At 36.9% G+C, this 20,945-nt stretch overlaps 3 protein-coding genes across 3 annotated transcripts; all 3 read right to left on the minus strand.

The window, feature by feature from the left end:
• Nucleotides 1-5,945: 5,945 nt before the first annotated feature.
• Nucleotides 5,946-10,605, minus strand: LOC109066391 (cytochrome P450 2J2). The gene is made up of 9 exons (XM_042746985.1): nt 10,359-10,605; nt 10,009-10,171; nt 9,587-9,736; nt 8,874-9,034; nt 8,517-8,693; nt 8,244-8,385; nt 7,952-8,136; nt 7,682-7,823; nt 5,946-7,561 (listed from the first exon to the last, which is right to left on the minus strand). Exons 1-9 carry the CDS (start codon nt 10,539-10,541, stop codon nt 7,386-7,388), a joined length of 1,479 nt encoding a protein of 492 aa, XP_042602919.1. The 5' UTR covers nt 10,542-10,605; the 3' UTR covers nt 5,946-7,385.
• Nucleotides 10,606-11,737: 1,132 nt separating this feature from the next.
• On the minus strand, nt 11,738-16,046 carry LOC109066367 (cytochrome P450 2J2-like). Its single transcript, XM_042746986.1, has 9 exons — nt 15,800-16,046; nt 15,460-15,622; nt 15,196-15,345; nt 14,933-15,090; nt 14,650-14,826; nt 14,441-14,582; nt 14,164-14,351; nt 12,430-12,571; nt 11,738-12,165 (listed from the first exon to the last, which is right to left on the minus strand). The coding sequence occupies exons 1-9, from the start codon at nt 15,980-15,982 to the stop codon at nt 11,990-11,992; spliced, it is 1,479 nt and encodes a 492-aa protein (XP_042602920.1). The 5' UTR covers nt 15,983-16,046; the 3' UTR covers nt 11,738-11,989.
• An 866-nt stretch (nt 16,047-16,912) lies between these two features.
• On the minus strand, nt 16,913-19,742 carry LOC122141070 (cytochrome P450 2J2-like). The gene is made up of 9 exons (XM_042746982.1): nt 19,516-19,742; nt 19,174-19,336; nt 18,910-19,059; nt 18,647-18,804; nt 18,364-18,540; nt 18,140-18,281; nt 17,859-18,046; nt 17,609-17,750; nt 16,913-17,355 (listed from the first exon to the last, which is right to left on the minus strand). Exons 1-9 carry the CDS (start codon nt 19,696-19,698, stop codon nt 17,180-17,182), a joined length of 1,479 nt encoding a protein of 492 aa, XP_042602916.1. The 5' UTR covers nt 19,699-19,742; the 3' UTR covers nt 16,913-17,179.
• Between the last annotated feature and the right edge of the window lie 1,203 nt (nt 19,743-20,945).

The raw sequence follows: 20,945 nt of genomic DNA on the forward strand, positions 1-20,945 counted from the left end.
CTAATATAAACGTTTCCCGCTTTTTAAAGATCTCAGATTTAAATTTGAATAGATGAAATATATGAAAACAAATAACTTATATGTTATATTTTGCATGGGTAGCATTTGCCTTCACATGAACATACAATTAAATGCTTGTTTTAATGGTCTGAAATCCAGCCAATACAAATGGATGAGAGGGCACACAAAAAATTCAACGCAAACAAATTGTGACGTGACAATATGGATTTCAACATTGTTTATTATCACAGCAAAACCTTGCTTATGTTTGCTGACTAATGTATTTCTCAATGCATTATCTGTCACCTTAAAAACTTGAACCTCATCCCCGTCATTTGAAATCAGTTCCAACAGCTAGATGTTTCTATAATGTTTAACTTGTCGCAATGACCCTTTCTCTATTGTTTTCTAGGGCAACGTTCATCCAACACTGAGTTTTTGTAAACTAGGCATTACTGAGCAGGTTTTTGCAGGTTTGATACGGGAACTAACGATGTATTCTCTTACACCCCTTAATCAAACAAGAAGTGAGTCGGCAAAAGAAAGGCCATAATCTCCACTGATCTGTTTTCTTATACATGTTAAACAGACATGTCATATTAATTAATGTGTATTATATAATTTTTTTATAATATTGAATTATTGCTATAAAAGTATTCTGATAGTGAGTATTGCATGGATCTTGAAGGGGTGTGGGGTGTGTTACACTCCTATCACTCCATCAAGGTTAAGTTTCTCACCCTCTGCATCTGAAAATCGAAATTTTCTGAATAAAAGGACAAAGAACAGGAAGAGGTCCATTCTAGCGAGCTGCTCCCCCAGACAGACCCTCTTTCCTGTGAGAGAGTGGGGAGACGTTAATGTAAATAAGCTTTTATTATTATTATTATTATTATTATTGGAAAAAGTATTTTGCTCACCAACTAATATTGTGAAATATTTTTAGAATTTAATAATTTAAGCATTCATTACTTCAGTTTTACATGATCCTTCAGAAGTCATTCTAATATGACAATTTGGACGATATTGTGCTGCTTAATATTTTTGTGGAAACTGCAATACATTTTTTAGTATTCCTTGGTGAATAGAGAGTTCAAAATAACTTTGATTATTTTAAATAGAAACTTTTGTAACAATATAAAAGTCTTAAATGTCACTCTGATTAAATTAATGCATTCTTTCTGAATAAAAGTATACTTTTTTTTTTTTAAACAAAAACCTTACTGACCCCTAACCTTTGAATGGTAGTGTAAATCATTCATAATAAAGTTTCTTTTTGTACTTCTGTTTTCATTTTACCTGCAGAAAAGGGCATGAATGTGTCCCGCCTCACAAACTTCCCTCTTTTGTCTAAAAAGTGCCCAGGATTAAACTTGTAGGGTTTCTCCCATTCATTCTCATCAAAGAGAACAGAGTGCAATATGATCTTCCTCATTGAGATGATGCAGGTAATAAAACTATTAAAATGACAGGAGAACTTCACACTAGCCTCTTTCACTTGCATTTATTTGTTGAAATACAGCAACTTTACTTTAAATTTTATGTCTTTCATCCCTGAACAGAAGCCACATGAAGAAACAGCTAGTTTTAATGAAGAGAACATCGTTCCATGTGTTCTAGACCTAACCCTACCCATAATTCATTCCTAAAATCAATGTGAAATGATAGCTGATTAACAAGGGTGTAGAAGCACCTAACACTGATTGTAAGCCTAAAACAGATATTTCCTGAAAAGTTTTATCTCAGTTCTGATTGGATGATTGGAATGTTGTTCCAGGATCAACAAGGATGTTGATCCAGGAACATGTTGTACTTGGTGAAATCATGCTCACCATACTGCTACATTTCTCCAAATCTGTTCTGATGAAGAAACAAACTTATATACATCTTGGATGGCCTAAGGAAATTTCATTTTTGAGTGAAATATTTCTTTAAAATTTCTTTTAAGTCTTCTTGTTTAATTAGTCCTTTCCCAGAATTTATTCAAAGTAGTAAAATATCTCCAAACTGTATAACATAGAGGACAATTATCAGAAAGAAAAAGTCATTTATTTACCTGGCCCCAAATGGAGCCCTCTAATTGAATGCTTTTAGATATATATTTTAGTATTGTCCTGAATTGGTGGTCTGCATAATCAAATATCTGGACGAACACCTTTTGACAGATGATATTGGAAACAGCATTATTGAACAGGAATGTTGGGTCAAAAGCAGCTCCTGAGAAGGACAAAAAACAAATGAGTCCTGTTATTTACCTTAAATTGATTCTTATATACATGCACACCAGGTATTGTGTACCTTTCTGTTTGTCAATCTCATCTAGTAACAAGCGGCTCTCTTTACATATGGCCAGCACCATTGTTTTCTTTTCCAACCCAAAGTTCCTCAGTGTTGACAGAGCACAGCGCCCTTGCTTCTTCCACATTTCATCATTACTGAAGAAGTGTCCAGCTGTCCGTACACAAATAATCAGTACATAATCATGTTCCATTGGATACTGAAACTGTAGGACAGGAAAACTTTTTTTTTCCAACAAATAATCAGTGAAAATATGTACATAAACCTCAGAAGATGATCCCTCCTACATCTATTCAAAACACATCATCTATTCAACATCTTGAGTTTCACAATTTAAAGGAATGTTTATCTTTCGTTAATAAAGGGGGTTAGCTTCTCCAGATTCACAATAGACAATGCTTTTTGCTGAACTCTTTTGATAGGTCACAACCATTTGACCTACCATTGCCCGAATAGACTTGTGATTGCACTGGACTGTTGGGCCGATCCACAAAGTTTTCAGCTTGAGTCACCAGGGTCTCTTTCACCAGTTTATAACCAGTGATGAATACCACTTTGTCTCTTCCTAATCGCAGACTGAATAAATATATTGTTGTAGGCTTGGCCTAGCTGTGAGGAAAACAATGTTTCGGAAGTTTGTGACTGTGACTGGAACTAATGCAAATCATTGGGTTCATAAATACTTTTTATCAGTAGACTGCAAGCATGATTTAAAGGACATGCACCATTTTAACCACTGTTATGAAATTATAAGTTTTTATATATAAGTAAGTGTGTGTGTGTGTGTGTGTGTGTGTGTGTATCTATATATATATATAACGTGAATGTATATATATAATATTTAAAGGGGTACTCCACCCCAAAATGTAATTTTGTCATTAATCACTTACCCCCATGTCGTCCCCGAACCCATAAAAGCTTTGTTTGTCTTCGGAACACATTTAAAACCGGGAGGCCTGTGACTAGGGGTGTAAATCGGGCAGTTGATCACGATACGATACGATTTCGACTTTTACTTTCAGTGATACGATATTTGCCGATACCTCAAACATGTCTGTGATACGATTACGTTTCGATTCGATTTGATTAATTTATCGACATTTTGAAATTTTGGGCCTAGTTTACACAAGCCATTACATTTTTAATAACTCAAAAAATGCAGCCAAAATATAAAGCATGAATGTTTAATTAAACTAATTTAAAAACATTTGAACAGTGTCTATCCCAATTTACAACAAAAATTACACATTATTTTTTATTTAAATAAATAAAAATAATGGGGGGAAAATGAAGTCACATGAATCAATCAAGCTTATGATGGCAACAGTTACAAGTCTTCCAGTCTTTTGTGCCAAAATGTGCAAATCACTGAGGTACTCTTTTGAGAGGTTTTTCTTTTTAAAAAAAATCAACTGATCAACATGTTCAGGAGAGAGGACACTGCGTTCTGCATTGACAACATCACCTGCAGTGCTAAACACACGCTTGGATGGTACACTGGTACCAGTCTCATTCGCATTCTTTCTGGGCCTGTTTACACCTGGTCACTTCATGCGTTTTCTCTGATCGGATATCTATCTGATTTGTTAAAACGTTTCCATTTACACTTGGCCACATAAATGTGTCTTTGCAAAACGTTTATAAATCCGTTCTTCAATTTCCGCGCTAAATATGCAAATTTAACAGAGTTCAAGTCAATGAAAGCAATAGATATGCGCTGCATTTTATTCATTATCAGCTTATTTCAATGTCAGAGAGCGCAACAGGAAAGAACAAGCAATCAACACATAAGAAATACTCAATACTCACAACTAATAATGAAGGTGGCTGTGTGTTGCGTCTGCGACTTACTTTCAGTTTTATTCGCGATAGTTTGCGCATCGGCTTATACTGTCATATCTGACTGTATAGCCTATAAAAATTTACATCTGGTCTTTTCACGATCGAATAGCTGTCCAATCAGAAAAAAAACGCATGAAGTGACCAAATGAAAACAGGCCCGATGCATGCAGAGTTCGGGGAATAAACTAAAATGCGTGCTTTGCTGGAAATGCATAGGTGGACGTTAAATGACAAGTGAATGTGGAGAGTGCCAAAATATAGTTACCGCAAATCGATATTTTACGTGTGGCATCGTATCATTTGAAATTTAATCGATTCATATCGATGTATCGTTACACTCCTACCTGTGACTGCCCCATAGACTGCCAAGTAAATAACAGTGTCAAGGTCCATAAAAGGTATGAAAGTTGTCTTCAGAGTACTCCATCTGCCATCAGACATGCAATCTGTGTTATATGAAGCGACGGGAACAATTTTTGTAAGCAAAAAAGACAAAAATAACAACTTTATTCAATAATTCCTTTGTCAACAGTCTCCTCTGTGTCTCTCCATATCACCGTATGCTGCGTTTGCTCTTTTGTATCATCCGCGCCACAAGGATGCGCTGATTTCTTTCAAATCAAAGCTAAATACACATAGAAACAGACACTGTTATTTACTTGGCAGTCTATGGGACAGTCACAGGCCTCCCGGTTTTCATTCAAAATATCTTAAATTGTGTTCCGAAGACGAACAAAGCTTTTACAGGTTTGGAACGACAAGGGGGTAAGTGATTAATGACAAAACTTTCATTTTGGGGTGGAGTATCCCTTTAAGTAACATGCAATCTCTTATCTCACAACTTGTTTTTTTCCCTAGATTTTAATAGAGCCCTTCCCTTTCAACCCAGAAGGGTCAATATTGTCTGTTTACCTTTGTCAGGTATATATGTGGCTCTTTGGAGTCAAGGTTGAAGACTTTGAAAGGGCTGGGTGGATAATTCGGTGGGTTTCTGTTCTTCACGTAGTCTGCCACCAAGAGAAAAGCTAATACGAAGAGCAGCAGTCCCTTAAAATCAAGAATCTGGAGAACCGCAGTTAATGCCATAACAGACAAAGAAGGAAAATGTGAGGTTTGTAGAATGTATGTTGAACAGGCAGCGTTTGTCCATCTGTTCATCCTGCCACTCCCCTAACATCTGGCTCAACAGCTGTAATGTTTTTAACAAAAAATGAACTCCGAGTTACACAAGATCTTGATGGATTAGATTACTCTTGTTGTGTGAGAAACGTGTGAGTGTCAAATGTATGTCAGCTAATATGTTCATCAATTTTAACAGAAGGTCTTCCTCAGATTGAGTTATTGAGTGAGACGAACAGTGAGGTGGACTGTTGGAGTTTAGGCCTGCAGGTTCATTTTTAACCAAGCTTGACTTTTGCCTTAGTGTTAATGATTGAATCCTCCCCACTCCCACACATTCATCCAGTGCTATATTTGCTTGTTGGTTTGCAGTGTAAATAGGAGACGATGTCAGTGCAAAACACATGAAGATTTTGTCTGTGGTTCAGTTTAGGAGGTTATGTTCATTGACAGATAATTCATTGAAATGTAGAATGGTGAATTAATAGCATACTGCTTTACTCAGTTCAGAAACCTTTGCATATAAGCTATCACTGGGGCAGTGTCCAAAGGCACAAAAGATAAAAGGTAAATTTTTTTACATTATTTACCCCTTAATATCAGTACCTTAAACATACATATTATCACTTAAAAAGTACATATTTGTGCTCTAAATGTACATATTAGTACCTGGAAGTGTATATTAGTGCCTTTTTAAAGAGCACTGTTTTTTTAGTGTACATGGCATTGAATTCATGTTTCATAGCTTTTAAATCAATCAGCAAAGTGCACTGATCACTCAGGGAAAGGTTACATGTCTAGATTTGAAAATTTCAAAATCACAAAAATACTACATGACTCAACTCTTCAATACAGGTAGACGGTAAAGGTAAATACAATTATAGAAACACAGCTGTGTTCTGTGTGTTTGTGTATATTTGTATATGTGTGTGTGTGTGTATATATATACACATGTATTTATGTATGTATGTTTGTCTATGTTTAATGTTTTGAAAAAAGTCTCTTATGCTTATCATAAAACATTTATTTTGTCAAAAACACAGCAAATATAACATTAAATATAAAAATAATATAAAGAAAGCACACACACTAAGCAATCACAAAGAAGGGGGAAACATCATGAATATCGAAAGTTTGGCACCATACAGAAGTAATAAGAGGCTGGCAAGCACATATTCATAAGGTTTTAAAAGTTATGAATAATCAATAAATGTAGGAGGGAAAGTAATAATGCATAAAGAGCTAAACAGAGGTTCTAATAATAGTTCCCACATTCTAACAAATGTTCTGTTTTCAGACAGAACAAATTCTTTCCATGTGTAGACTGGAGGAAAGTGTTTAAGGCCAGAGCACATTTCCTGTGTTTAGTACAGATCGTAATCTATGTAATGGTTGGACACACACACACAAAGTAGTATTTGGAATTTTCAGGCATAATGTTCACTTAAATGACTTTGTATTTGTTTGCATATGCAGTGTTGGGGGTTATGTAATCAGATTACATTTTAAGTAACTAGTAAAGTAACGCATTACTTTTTAATTTAGAAGGAAATATTAACTCCACTTACTTTGTTTCCCATGACAGCTCTTGTGTTGCCATGTTGAGAGAAATCGGGAGTAAGTGCAGAGGCGATGTGTGCGCTGTGTGAACATGATGTCACTGTAGTTCTAGACTAAATGTGAACATGCATTTACTCATCTCACCTGCACAAAACAGATATTCCTTAAAATGAATAAAAACAGTCATGAATACAGACATGAATTTACATTTTACAGTTTAATTTTCTTTCAGCCTGAGCCGAGGAATATTCATTTCACTTGGTGTGAAAGGGCTTTTACATTTGTAATATATTTTTTTTATATTAAAAACAAACAAGCAAGCCCTGCCCAGATTTAAAAAGTAACTCAAAAGTACCGTAACACATTACTTTCCATAAAAAGTAGACTAAGTAATGTAATTAGTTACTTTTTTAGGAAGTAACACATTATTTTAATGCATTACTTTTTAAAAAAAAATTTTAAAAAAATTTCCTCAATGCTGTGCATATGCATATGCTGTGGGTGATACTTCTCACATAGAAGTTGCTATATTGCATACAATTATCCTCAGCAGGATTTGGCACACTTTATCTCGGGTGAGCACAGAGCTTGTATGGCAAAGGGGCTTGTGTGAAGCCCACCTGGCTCTCCAGACTGGGCTCCTCACCAGGAGGAGGGCTGAACCTGAAGGTCTGCAAGAGGATGGCAAGCAAGATGAACAGCTCCATGTGAGCCAAGTGCTCTCCCGGACACTGCCTTTTGCCTGTCAATCCATCACAGTTGAATTACTTGGCTGAAATATATATTTTGCAGTCATTTGTTTTACAGGTATGGTTTAAAATTGATTAAGGTACAGCAGAATTATGCAATGGATGAATCGTACCTGCTGAGAAGGCGAAGAAGGCATTTCTCCTGCAGAACTGGCCTTCAGAGTCTAGAAAGTGTCCAGGGTTAAAGGTGTCTGGTGTTTCCCATTCATGTTTGTCATACAGTACTGATGTCAGATTAGTGATCATCACAGTTCCAGTACAGTACAGGAAGTGGTCATCATAATAAAGTGTTATTCAAAACTAATATTTGGTATATATAATATTCACAATAAAAAAATAAATGTTCAAAACATTTAACAATAAACACAATAATCTTCTTTTACCTTTGGTATAAAATAGCCTCCCAGAATTGTGTCCTTTCTTGCAGCTCTAGCCATATTTAGAGGCACAAGGTTTGCTTTTCTAAGAACCTCATGAATAAAAGCGTTTGTGTAATGCATGTTTGCCTTATCGAACATAATAGGTGGACGGGAGCCAATCACCTGGTCAATCTCTGCCCTGACCTTCTCTAGTTGAGGAAACATTTTGAGAACATTGTCAAGATACAACAATGCACAATAAGTAGTAAAGCTGTTTTTACTGTTGGTGTTACTTAAGTACATAATATTATTGTACCTTGAATATCAGGGTACTTGATCATGTAAAGCAGAGCCCATCGGAGTGTGTTGGTCGTTGTTTCAGTTCCGCCCTCAAACAAGTCTACCATGCACCACACCAGACTGTCAATGTTAAACCCTGCCTCGGTGTCATTCTTCCTCTAAGGCCCCAAATGAAGCACATGGACATGAATAAATATCATTTCTTCAAGAATCCAATTAATTCAGTAAGATTCTTGGGCACATCACCAGCTGTTGATGCAGAGCTCCAAATTATGTTACTACGTTTTACCTTCTCTGTTTCTGTCAGGTAGGCATCAATATAATCTCTGGGATTGTTGCTGTCCCATTCTTGTCTGTGTTGCTCAACCTTTTCTTTCAGGAAGTTTGCTAACTCTTGATAGTTTGAGATTATTGTCTGATGAGGTCCTGGCAACCATTTCATTATACCAGGGAAGGCATCATATAGCTTAAAAAAAAAAAACATGAAAGCTTTGTTAAAAGGATGAGTAATGTCCATGGTAATACTGTGATTCTTTGATGTTTTGTACACCTATATTTTAACAAAATCATTCACTCAACACAAGTGTTATAATATGTGAAAGTATTTAAATGCTCTTTTAAATGTTGTATTTTCAATGGACGCTACCTGGTTCCACACAGATCCTGTAAGAAACACTGACTCTGCACTCATTTGTAGACGCTTCTGGAAATCAACATCATCATACTCATATCGATGGCCGAACACCAGGCTGCCAATAACATTAGCCACTGCGTTGTTGATTTTGACCAAAGGGTTAAATGGGCAGCCTGCGTGACAAGTTAAAAACAATGATAGAATCATGAATATTTGCTGAATATTTTGATATAAGACACTTCAGAAAAGTTTTTTGAATTATATACTGTAGGCTAGTGAAAACTGTTCTGCATATTAAAGTGAGATTACACTCTTAAAACAAAGATTCCAAAAAGGGGTTTTCATGATGATGCCTTAGAACAGGGGTGTCAGACTCAATACCTGGAGGACTGAAGCCCTGCAGAGTTTTGATCCAGCCCTGCTCAAACACCCATACCACGTATTGTATCAGGTGTATTTAATTAGGGTTGAATCTAAACTCTGCAGGGCTCTGGCCCTCCAGAAAATGAGCTTGACACCCCTGCCTTAGGAGAACAATTCTGGCTTTACCAAAGAACTTTGCAGTGGACAGTTCTCAAAAGAACAATGTTGTTATTAGATTAAAGTACATTTCAATAATCTAAAGAACAGTTTTCCAGTATAACAAGACCTAAGGGTTCCATGGATGTTAAAGGTTCCTCGTGGAACATACTGTAGATTCAATAAAAAACTAGATGGGTTCTTACCCTGCTCTTCTTTAAAGGCTCCACACAGGAAGTAGCACTCTCGTTGAATATGTTCTTCTAGAGTCTTCCTCCCCTCTCCAAAGTTTTTCAGGTGACTCATGGAAAACTGCTGTTGTTTCCTCCATGAGTAGCCATTGTTAAAGGACAGTCCTTTCTCGGTCAGGAGTCGGCGTCAAAGACAATGGAAGAAAATTGTGTTTAGACCTGCTGTACAATCAATGAGGATGTTTTTCTTTGCTCAAAATAATTTGCATCAATAATTTGCACCCATTGAGCAAGAACACTGCTTATCTGCAATAAAACTATATACGTTGTAGCAATAATCACCAATTATCCTGCTACTTTCATTCCATATATACAGCAGTTGTTTTGTAAACAAACATTTTAAGTTTCCTTTGGTCGCCTTATTATAGGTCACTTACCTCTGCCTTTATAAAGTGTGTCAAATAAAGGTAAAACAGGGCGGTCAATGAAGGTTTCCCCTTGAGTGATCAAAACATCCTTCACCATTTTAAACCCGGAAACATACACTATTTTATCACTTCCATTTCTGACACTGAAGATGTTCCCATACTTCTCAATCAGCTGGAAAAATAAAAAGTAAATTAATTAAATACTAATCAAGTAGCACATATGAAAATACAAAAACAAAATGCTATTCTATATTTACTTAATTTAAAAATATATATATTAATATAAATATAATATTATTATTGCTGTATTGCATATTAAATGATTAATTATTTCAGTGGTGTAATCATTAGTGCCTCACCTGGTCTACAGTTTTATAGTTAACGTCAGTGAAGACATTTCCTAGGATGGGTAGCGGCCAGGGTCCTGGTGGAAAATTTGCAGGATTTTTATGTCTGATCAAATCTATAAGCAGCAGCAGTAAACAAATCAAAAACAAAAAGCTTTTAAAATCCAGCCACTCATATAGGGAATATAAAATCATAGCTGATTCTATGGGCAGCCGAGGACTCTGAAGTAAACCGACTGATTTTAGCCAGGCTGTTGTGAATAGGGTGTGTGTGAGAAAGTGAATTTGCACTGTTTATCTGAAAAGAGAGAGTTAATGTGGGTCTCAGCAGCAAGGGGCCAAACGAGCAGTGTGGGAGTCATTATTTAACTCTGTTATGTAATCAGTGTTTGTAGTTTATGCTATAGGGTTTCCAACAAAAACAAAGCCCCAGTTCAGCCTCTGTGTGAACCTTCTACATTCCGAAAGAAACTCTACCAGGAACAGATCATAAATAATGACTGAACTACACAGTTGAACTACATGAAACTGAAGAGATAAGCCATATGCACACTATGCAGACAGCATCTGTGTAATCGTGACAATGCTAAAGTGTTTTAATTGGACATGTTTCTTAATGCATAACAGTAACACTACAGCTACAACATAATATAAATGTGTGTAATTTATGAATGCTTATGGGCACTTGCCTCTATAGGGCCTATGTTCCTAAATGAATAAGTAGTCGAGTGGGGTTGGGGAAGTAATAAGACACCCTTGTTTTGTTCTCTTCCTCTTATTCTCTCAAGAGATGTTGTGAAATGTACTACAGGCCTAATACGTGCTGCTCCATTTTCAGTCTGAGAGGTTTATAAGTGTAAACTTTATTACACTTTTTAACACTGGGGACAATTAATACACTGTAAGAAAAGATTTTTAAATAAAGGAGTAGAAAAAGTCTGAAAATACTATTTCAGTCTTCTTACACGTTTAATTAAATGTGTTACTCACCATTTCTTTGTAATTATTTTTGGTGTACTAGCAATTTTTGAGCAGAAATTGTTTCTACAATATATATAATTTTTTTTTAATTTCAGTAGCAAGTGTTGATTGATCAAACAAACTCATTAAAAAGGTACAAATTAATGCAGACCTCGTGCATATCAGAAATGGACATTTGTCCTATAAGCACACACACTGAGTCTAAAAAGGGAGTTTGCCCCTCCTGTGTGTAGTCTGTACACTCAGTGTTTGAGACTACAAAATGAAGAGACCTTTCATGGTTCTGGGGCCCCAGCAAGTTACACAATACCCCAGGTGTTGTTAGTAATGTATCTGTAATGTAACTAAGAATTTGCCTTTTTAAAATGAAATAGTCCTATTTAAAAAAAATAAATAAATAATTCATGTGACAAATTTTCAACCAGTGTAATTTACTTACATAACAAATGATTATTTACACATCTGTAAATCACTTACACAGAGCATTAATACAGGTATCAATACATTTTGTACATCAAAATCATCCATACATGTACTGATACATTTACATCATGTTTACAACAATATTGCGTTTTGAAAAATGTGAAAATTACAGTCATCCAGAAACACATATCAGAAAGCATACAGTACTTCATATCTAATCTTATTGACTTTGTATTGTTCTAACGTGAGGACACACACATACAATATGGACAAGGAACATTTGTGAACCATATCTCTCCCTCCAAACTGGGTTCCTCTCCTGGACATTTGGAGATGGTGAATTGCTGCAGCAGAGAGGTGAAGAACAGGAAGATCACCTGACGAGCCAGCGTCTCTCCCAAACACACTCGCTTACCTGTGAGCAGAAACCACTCATTGTTTTTGGCATCAAAAAAAAAAAAAAAAAAAAGACACTGATTAAATTATACACTGCACTAGTTAGTTTTTATTATTATTCATTTATAAAAGCATACTGCCGTTAATTCACTTGACAGGTAGTTAGGTACATCAAGTTTCAAAAGTGTGTGCTAGTTTTGTTCTTCTGTACTTTTCCACAAAAAGATAATTAGAAGCAAATCACACACTGAGATGTTATATGTGAATGTTTATAAAACATTACCAGCTGAAAAAGGCAGAAAAGCATCTCTTTTCCGAAACTGGCCATTTTCAGTCAGGAAGTGTCCTGGGTTAAAGGTGTCTGGGGTTTCCCATTCGTTTGGATCATGCAGGACTGAAGACAGGTTTGTTGAAATAGAGGTGCCCTAAAAAAAAAGAAAGAATCAAAACTACTGACTTGTGCAGCAATCAACAATGACTAATAGTCTTTGGAATAGAATTGTCAGAGGACGTGGTTGTAAATAGCACAAGGAGTAACCAAAATAGACTTTAATTCCACTGGTGCAGGACTGGAATGGGGCCGAGACAAGGAGAGCCTCCAGTGAGTTCCAGGGGCCATGGAGGTGCCTCCATTTGGGAGGCCACGGAGGAGCCTTTGTAGCCTTGTTTGTTGGTTCCTTGGCCACTATGGCAACAGATCACTGATCACTGCTCACTGCCCCCCCCCAACCACGAATTTTCTTGGGGAAAACTAGGTGCTTCAATGCCTGGAGGGATTCTAGAGGGCGCTCTGGAGGAGCGGGCACTGGCTAGCACAGGGGACCCAGGAGACGAAGGAGGACTGGACGGGACCAGTGGAGGCAAAGGAGACGAAGGGGTGCTGGGCGGGACCACCAGAGGCAAAGGAGACTCAGGAGATGAAGGAGTGCTGGATGGGACCACCAGAGGCAAAGGAGACTCAGGAGATGAAGGAGTGCTGGATGGGACCAGAGGCAAAGGAGACGATGGAGAGCTGGGTGGGACCAGCAGAGACAAAGGAGGGTTGGACAAGACCAGCAGAGACAAAGGAGGGTTGGACAAGACCAGCAGAGACAAAGGAGGGTTGGACAGAACCTGCGGAGGCGAAGGTGACTCAGGCGACGAAGGGGAGTTTTCTGGAGAGGACTCAGGCGAGAGGATAGGAGCCAAGAACCCTGGGGCTCGGGAAATATCCAGGAGCGCTGAGAGGCACACAGGAGTGGACTCTGGAGGGAGCGCTGGTGCCTCTTTTTCTGGACTTAGGGCTGAAATGGATGCTGTATGGGCTCGGGAAAGCAGGGGTGGAATGGAGGGAGCGGGCTTATTGGAGCGGTATGTGGAGGGTGCTGGTTTATGGTGAGCTGGAGTGCCAACATGCCTCCGGATAGGGACTGAACAGTTATCATTATTTACTTCAAAGAAATCAGAGCAACTTAAATTGAGAACAAAATTAATAAAGTCTGCTACGGGTCTGTAACAATCGTCTGGAGACAAGAATCTGAATAAATTATCATCCAGTCCCATCCAGAAGCACGCATTAAGCATATGATCACTCAAGCTCACCAGATGGAAAACACTCAGGAACTCCTCCACATATCACTTCCATCCTGCTGGAGGTTTAGTAAAAAATCCTAAGCCCAGTCCATCTTGTTGTGGTCCTGGATTCTGTCACGGGACATGGTTGTAGATAGCGCACGACAAAGGAGTAACCAAAATAGACTTTAATTCCACTTTAACACAAAGAACAGGAGCGCTAAATAGCATCAACACACGTGTACCATTAAATTAACATTAATCCAGGACAAAGAACAGACAGAAACTGAAGGCTTATCAAGACAGGGAAAGAAAGGAGCAAACGAGATGATCAATCAACACTGGTGAGCAGAATGAGGGTGGTTAACTAATAATGAGAACAGGAACCAAACCAAATAAGGACAAAGAGGAACATACACGTGACAAGAGTAGAATATAACAGAACAGAATAGAATAGAACTCATACCTTAGGAATGAAGAATCCTCCTAGTGTTGTGTCTTTAGCAGATTTTTTAGGCAATCCCAGAGGAACAACATCTCCAAATCTTTGAATCTCATGGATAACAGCCTCAGTGTAGGGCATATCAACTCTGTCTGCCAAACAGGGTTGACGCGACTGTCCAATAACCCTGTCTATGTCTTCCTGTACCTTTTCTGAATGGGAAATACAAGTTATAGTCATTAAGTGATGACAATGTGGTGACAATATGTAGATTTTAAAAAATAAATAAAACCAGTCTCACTCTGTATTTCTGGATATTTGATCATTAAAAGCAGACCCCAGCGTAATGTAGAAGCAGAGGTCTCTGTCCCGGCCTCAATCATGTCTAAGCAAGATATCACTAACCCTTCTATGTTAAAACCAGCCTCAGGGTCACTCCTTTTCTGTGAAAAATAAAAAAGAAAGTACTGAATTATTTAAAATTCAAAATTCCACCTTTACTTACTGTACCTTTTCCATCTCAGTCAGGTAGTTGTCTATAAAGTCACGTGGATTTGAAGGGTCCCAGTCCTCTCTGTGTTTGCTGATCTCTCCTCTCAGGAAGTCTGTTATTTGCTTATAGTTTGAAAACATAGTCTGATGGAGGCCAGGTAAGTATTCAAAGAGCCACGGACACACATTATACATCTGTGAAAGATGACATAAGCTAGTTAATGGTTAATACTGATTTTTAATCATAATTAAATAACAGGTTATGAAAGTAGTGTCTAAGGATGCTGTTATGAATCAGTACCTGTGCTCTATGAGAGCCCATTAACTGAATGCATTCATTGTCAAGACGCAGAATTCTTTGATAGTATTCATCATGATAGTCAAAGCGTTGTCCAAATATCAAACAGGCAACAGTATTTGAGACAGCAGCATTTAAGATGGTCATAGGGTTGAAAGGTCCTGTTTGGGAGAAACCATGGATATTTCTTAATTTGCAAACTGTTTTCATTCTTCTTTGCTCCAATGAACTAAAATTCTCCAGTTAGTGAGACATTTACACCATACCCTTTTCTGTCTTAAAGGCATCACAAAGGTAGACAGACTCATGCTGGATGCTGTGCTCAAGGATTTTCTTCTCCTCTCCAAACATCCGCAAATGGAGGCCACCAAACTTCCTATGTGTCCGCCAACAGTATCCATTACTCATTGTTAAACCTACATAATGCCATAAAGATTAAACTTGATTATCAGTAATAAATCACCAGCTCCATTTGAGAATAAAATTGGTTTAATTTTAGCCATGAAGGTCATTGTGGTTAGTGTACATACCAGTTCCCTTATAAACTTTGTGAAATAGAGGGACATTTGGACGCTCAACAAAACTGTCATTCTGAGTAATGAGGGCCTCCTTCACCATTTTATATCCCGACACGATTACCAATTTCTCACTCCCCACTCTTAAGCTGAATATGTTCCCGTAGACTTCAGCCAACTGTAATTGAAAATATCAATTTTATTTTCTTTGTATCAATTAGGAACATTAATGGTTAAAATATTTTCAAAGTCTAGAAACAGGACAATAAATGAAACCATCTCTAAAAGCTGACACACATGACACTAAACTAACAGACATGCAAAAAAAAAAAAAAAACATGAATTTAGCTCCCACCTTATTCATCGTCCTAAAATCCATTTTAGTGAAGACAGTTCCCAGGAATGGCAGAGGCCAGGGTCCTGGAGGAAAATTGGAAGGATTCCTATTTTTGATAATATCAGCAAGGAGCAGAAATACAAAAAACAAAATGATCCAGCTTTTAAAATCAAAGCTGTCATAGATCAGGTGCAGGATCATTGTGGTAGAGGAAATGACAGGTTCCCTTTGTCTTATTTGTGCTTAGTGGTCTGTATTTATATAAGTACTTTTGTACAGAACTGGGAAGTGTAAATACTGGAAGGGAGGAGTAGAGAGATATTACATAAGGCACTCCAGATTCCACGAAGTTGGAAAACAGAACCCTATGGAAACACATTTATCAAAGTAAAAGTTTAAACATAAGAACAAGTTATTACAAACACATGGGCAACATCACAGTTCTGCCTGACATGTCTACATTTGCTCTGGAGGTTTTTCAAACTGTTCATATTTTCTTTCTGCAGCTTTAATTATATATGTACATAAAGAAATTGTCTGTTCTTTATCTTTTTTCATGTACATTGAATGAATAAGTAGTTGAGAAGTATGGGGAGGTAATAAGACACCCTTGTTTTGCTCTCTTTCTCTTATTCTCTTAAGAGATGTTGTGAAATGTACTACAGGCCTAATACGTGCTGCTCCATTTTCAGTCTGAGAGGTTTATAAGTGTAAACTTTATTACACTTTTTAACACTGGGGACAATTAATACTTTTTAAGAATTCAGTAGCAAGGGTTGATTAAACAAACAAACTCGTTAAAAAGGGACAAATTAATGCAGACCTCTTGCACATCAGAAATGGACATTTGTCCTATAAGCACACACACTGAGTCTAAAAAAGGGGTTTGCCCCTCCTGTGTGTAGTCTGTACACTCAGTGTTTGAGACTACAAAATGAAGAGACCTTTCATGGTTCTGGGGCCCCAGCAAGTTACACAATACCCCAGGTGTTGTTAGTAATGTATCTGTGAAACATTCCTTTATTCTGTTATAGTTACAGTAACTCTAAAAATTTGCCTTTTTAAAATGAAACTGTTATATTTATCTATATTAATCTATTCTCTTTTTTTTAAATAGATATTTCATGTGGCAAATTTTCAACCAGTGTAATTTATTTACATGAAAAATATGATTATTTACACATCTGTAAATCATTTACACAGAGCATTAATACAGGTATCAGTACATTTTGTACATCAAAATCATTCATACATGTACTGATACATTTACATTAAAATCATGTTTACAACATTGCAACAATATTGAGTTTTGAAAAATGTGAAAATTACAGTCATCAAGAAACACATATCAGAAAGCATACAGTACTTTGTATCTAATCTTACTGACTTTGTATTGTTCTAACGTGAGGACACACACATACGATATGGACAAGGAACATTTGTGAACCATATCTCTCCCTCCAAACTGGGTTCCTCTCCTGGACATTTGGAGATGGTGAATTGCTGCAGCAAAGAGATGAAGAACAGGAAGATCACCTGACGAGCCAGCTGCTCTCCCAAACACGCTCGCTTACCTGTGAGCAGAAACCACTCATTGTTTTTGGTGTCAGAAGAAAATTACACTTATTAAATCGCACATTATTGCACTAGTTAGTTTTTATTCATTGATAAAAGCATACTGCCCTGTTTATTCACTTGACAGGTAGTTAGGTACATCAAGTTTCAAAAGTCTGTGCTTGATTTGTTCTTCTGTACTTTTCCACAAAAAGATAATTACAAGCAAATCACACACTGACAAGTTATATGTGAATGTTTATAAAACATTACCTGCTGAAAAAGGCAGAAAAGCATCTCTTTTCCTAAACTGGCCATTTTCAGTCAGGAAGTGTCCTGGGTTAAAGGTGTCTGGGGTTTCCCATTCGTTTGGATCATGCAGGACTGAAGACAGGTTTGTTGAAATAGAGGTGCCCTAAAAAAGAAAGAATCAAAACTACTGATTTGTGCAGCAATCAACAATGACTAATAGTCTTTAGAATAGAATAGAATAGAATAGAATAGAATAGAATAGAGCTCATACTTTAGGAATGAAGAATCCTCCTAGTGTTGAGTCTTTAACAGCTTTTTTAGGGAATCCCAGCGGAACAACATCTCCAAATCTTTGAATCTCATGGATAACAGCCTCAGTGTAGGGCATATCAACTCTGTCTGCCAAACAGGGTTGACGTGACTGTCCAATAACCCTGTCTATGTCTTCCTGTACCCTTTCTAAATGTGAAACACAAGTTAGTCATTAAGTGATGACAATGTGGTGACAATATTTGGATTTAAAAAAAGTAAATAAAATAAAACCAGTCTCACTCTGTATTTCTGGATATTTGATCATTAAAAGCAGACCCCAGCGTAATGTAGAAGCAGAGGTCTCTGTCCCGGCCTCAATCATGTCTAAGCAAGATATCACTAACCCTTCTATGTTAAAACCAGCCTCAGGGTCACTCTTTTTCTGTGAAAAATAAAAAAGGAAAGTATTGAATTATTCAGTATATTCAAATTCAAAAAGAAAATTCCACCTTTACTTACTGTACCTTTTCCATCTCAGTCAGGTAGTTGTCTATAAAGTCACGTGGGTTTGAAGGGTCCCAGTCCTCTCTGTGTTTACTGATCTCTCCTCTCAGGAAGTCTGTTATTTGCTTATAGTTGGAAAACATAGTCTGATGGGGGCCAGGTAAGTATTCCAAGAGCCACGGACACACATTATACATCTGTGAAAGATGACATAAGCTAGTTAATGGTTAATACTGATTTTTAATCATAATTAAATAACAGGTTATGAAAGTAGTGTCTAAGTATGCTGTTATGAATCAGTACCTGCGCTCTATGAGAGCCCATTAATTGAACACATTCATTGTCAAGACGCAGAATTCTTTGATAGTATTCATCATGATAGTCAAAGCGTTGTCCAAATATCAAACAGGCAACAGTATTTGAGACAGCAGCATTTAAGATGTACAGAGGGTTGAAAGGTCCTGTTTGGGAGAAACCATGGATATTTCTTAATTTGCAAACTGTTTTCATTCTTCTTTGCCACAATGAACTAAAATTCTCCAGTTGGTGAGACATTTACACCATACCCTTTTCTGTCTTAAAGGCATCACAAAGATAGACAGACTCATGCTGGATGCTGTGCTCAAGGATTTTCTTCTCCTCTCCAAACATCCGCAAATGGAGGCCACCAAACTTCCTATGTGTCCGCCAACAGTATCCATTACTCATTGTTAAACCTACATAATGCCATAAAGATTAAACTTGATTATCAGTAATAAATCAACAGCTCCATTTGAGAAAAAATTTGGTTTAATTTTAGCCATGAAGGTCATTGTGGTTAGTGTGCATACCAGTTCCCTTATAAACTTTGTGAAATAGAGGGATATATGGACGCTCAACAAAACTGTCATTCTGAGTAATGAGAGCCTCCTTCACCATTTTATATCCCGACACGATTACCAATTTCTCACTGCCCACTCTTAAGCTGAATATGTTCCCGTAGACTTCAGCCAACTGAAATTGAAAATGTTTATTTTATTTTGTTTATATTAATTAGGAACATTAATAGTTAAAATATCTTCTAAGTCCAGAAACAGGACAATAAATGAAACCATCTCTAAAAGCTGACACACTTTACACTAAACTAACAGACATACAAAAAAACAAAACAAAAAAAACTATTTAGCTCCTACCTTATTCATGGTCCTAAAATCCATTTTAGTGAAGACAGTTCCCAGGAATGGCAGAGGCCATGGTCCTGGAGGAAAATTGGAAGGATTCCTATTTTTGATAATATCAGCAATGAGCAGAAATACAAAAAACAAAATGATCCAGCTTTTAAAATCAAAGCTGTCATAGATCAGGTGCAGGATCATTGTGGTAGAGGAAATGACAGGTTCCCTTTGTCTTATTTGTGCTCAGTGGTCTGTATTTATATAAGTACTTTTGTACAGAACTGGGAAGTGTAAATACTGGAAGGGAGGAGTAGAGAGATATTACATAAGGCACTCCAGATTCCACGAAGTTGGAGAACAGAACCCTATGGATACACATTTATCAAAGTAAAAGTTTAAAGATAAGAATAAGTTATAACAAACACGAGCAACATCACAGTTCTGCCTGACATGTTTTTCAGACTGTTCATATTTTCTTTCTGCAGCTTTATTCATACATGTACATATAGAAATTGACTGTTCTTTATCTTTTTTCATATAAATTTCATATACATTGAATGATTAAGTAGTTGAGAAGTTTGGGGAGGTAATAAGACACCTTTGTCTTGCTCTCTTCTTCTTAATCTCTCAACAGATTTTGTGAAATGTACTACAGGCCAAATACGTGCTGCTCCATTTTCAGTCTGAGAGGTTTATAAGTGTAAACTTTATTACACTTTTTAACACTGGGGACAGTTAATACTTTAAAAATTCTACTTTAAAATTTCAGTAGCAAGGGTTGATTAAACAAACAAACTCATTAAAAAGGTACAAATTAATGCAGACCTCCTGCACATCAGAAATGGACATTTGTCCTATAAGCACACACACTGAGTCTAAAAAGGGAGTTTGCCCCTCCTGTGTGTAGTCTGTACACTCAGTGTTTGAGACTACAAAATGAAGAGACCTTTCATGGTTCTGGGGCCCCAGCAAGTTACACAATACCCCAGGTGTTGTTAGTAATGTGTCTGTGAAACATTCCTTTATTCTGTTATAGTCAAAGTAACTAAGAATTTGCCTTTTTAAAATGAAACAGTTTTATTTGTCTAGTTTCTATTCAACCAGTGTAATTTATTTAGATGACAAATATGATTATTTACACATCTGTAAATCATTTACATGGAGCATTAATACACGTATCAATACATTTACATTTTATACATCAATACATTCACTGATAAATTTATATTTATATTTTAAAACCAATGTTGTATTTTGCAAAATGTGGAAATAATGCTAACATAAAAGATAACTGTAACTGACTTTGGTCTAACATGGGGACACACACATATGGTATGGAGCAGGAGCATTTGTGAACCATATATCTCCTTCCAGACTGGGTTCCTCTCCTGGACATTTGGAGATGGTGAATTGCTGCAGCAGAGAGGTGAAGAACAGGAAGCTCAGGT

The sequence above is a fragment of the Cyprinus carpio genome, chromosome B20 (genome assembly GCF_018340385.1).
Source record: "Cyprinus carpio isolate SPL01 chromosome B20, ASM1834038v1, whole genome shotgun sequence".
Lineage (NCBI taxonomy): Eukaryota > Metazoa > Chordata > Actinopteri > Cypriniformes > Cyprinidae > Cyprinus > Cyprinus carpio.

Bases quoted from the DNA above. Each gene is read 5' to 3' on its own strand.
- LOC109066391 (XM_042746985.1), bottom strand. From the start codon at position 10,541: ATGATTTTATATTCCCTATATGAGTGGCTGGATTTTAAAAGCTTTTTG. The intron at 8,694-8,873 runs GTAGCGTCCATT...TTTTTTTTTAAG, and splicing joins CAGGATCTGTGTGGAACCAG to CTATATGATGCCTTCCCTGG. The intron at 7,824-7,951 runs GTAAAAGAAGAT...CTGTACTGTACT, and splicing joins GAGGCTATTTTATACCAAAG to GGAACTGTGATGATCACTAA.
- LOC122141070 (XM_042746982.1), bottom strand. From the start codon at position 19,698: ATGATCCTGCACCTGATCTATGACAGCTTTGATTTTAAAAGCTGGATC. The intron at 18,805-18,909 runs GTATGGTGTAAA...TCTCCCAAACAG, and splicing joins TGCCTTTAAGACAGAAAAGG to GACCTTTCAACCCTCTGTAC. The intron at 17,751-17,858 runs GTATGAGCTCTA...TTTCTTTTTTAG, and splicing joins GAGGATTCTTCATTCCTAAA to GGCACCTCTATTTCAACAAA.
- LOC109066367 (XM_042746986.1), bottom strand. From the start codon at position 15,982: ATGATCCTGCACCTGATCTATGACAGCTTTGATTTTAAAAGCTGGATC. The intron at 14,352-14,440 runs GTGAGACTGGTT...TTTCCCATTCAG, and splicing joins CAAATATCCAGAAATACAGA to AAAAGGTACAGGAAGACATA. The intron at 12,572-14,163 runs GTATGAGTTCTA...CTTTTTTTTTAG, and splicing joins GAGGATTCTTCATTCCTAAG to GGCACCTCTATTTCAACAAA.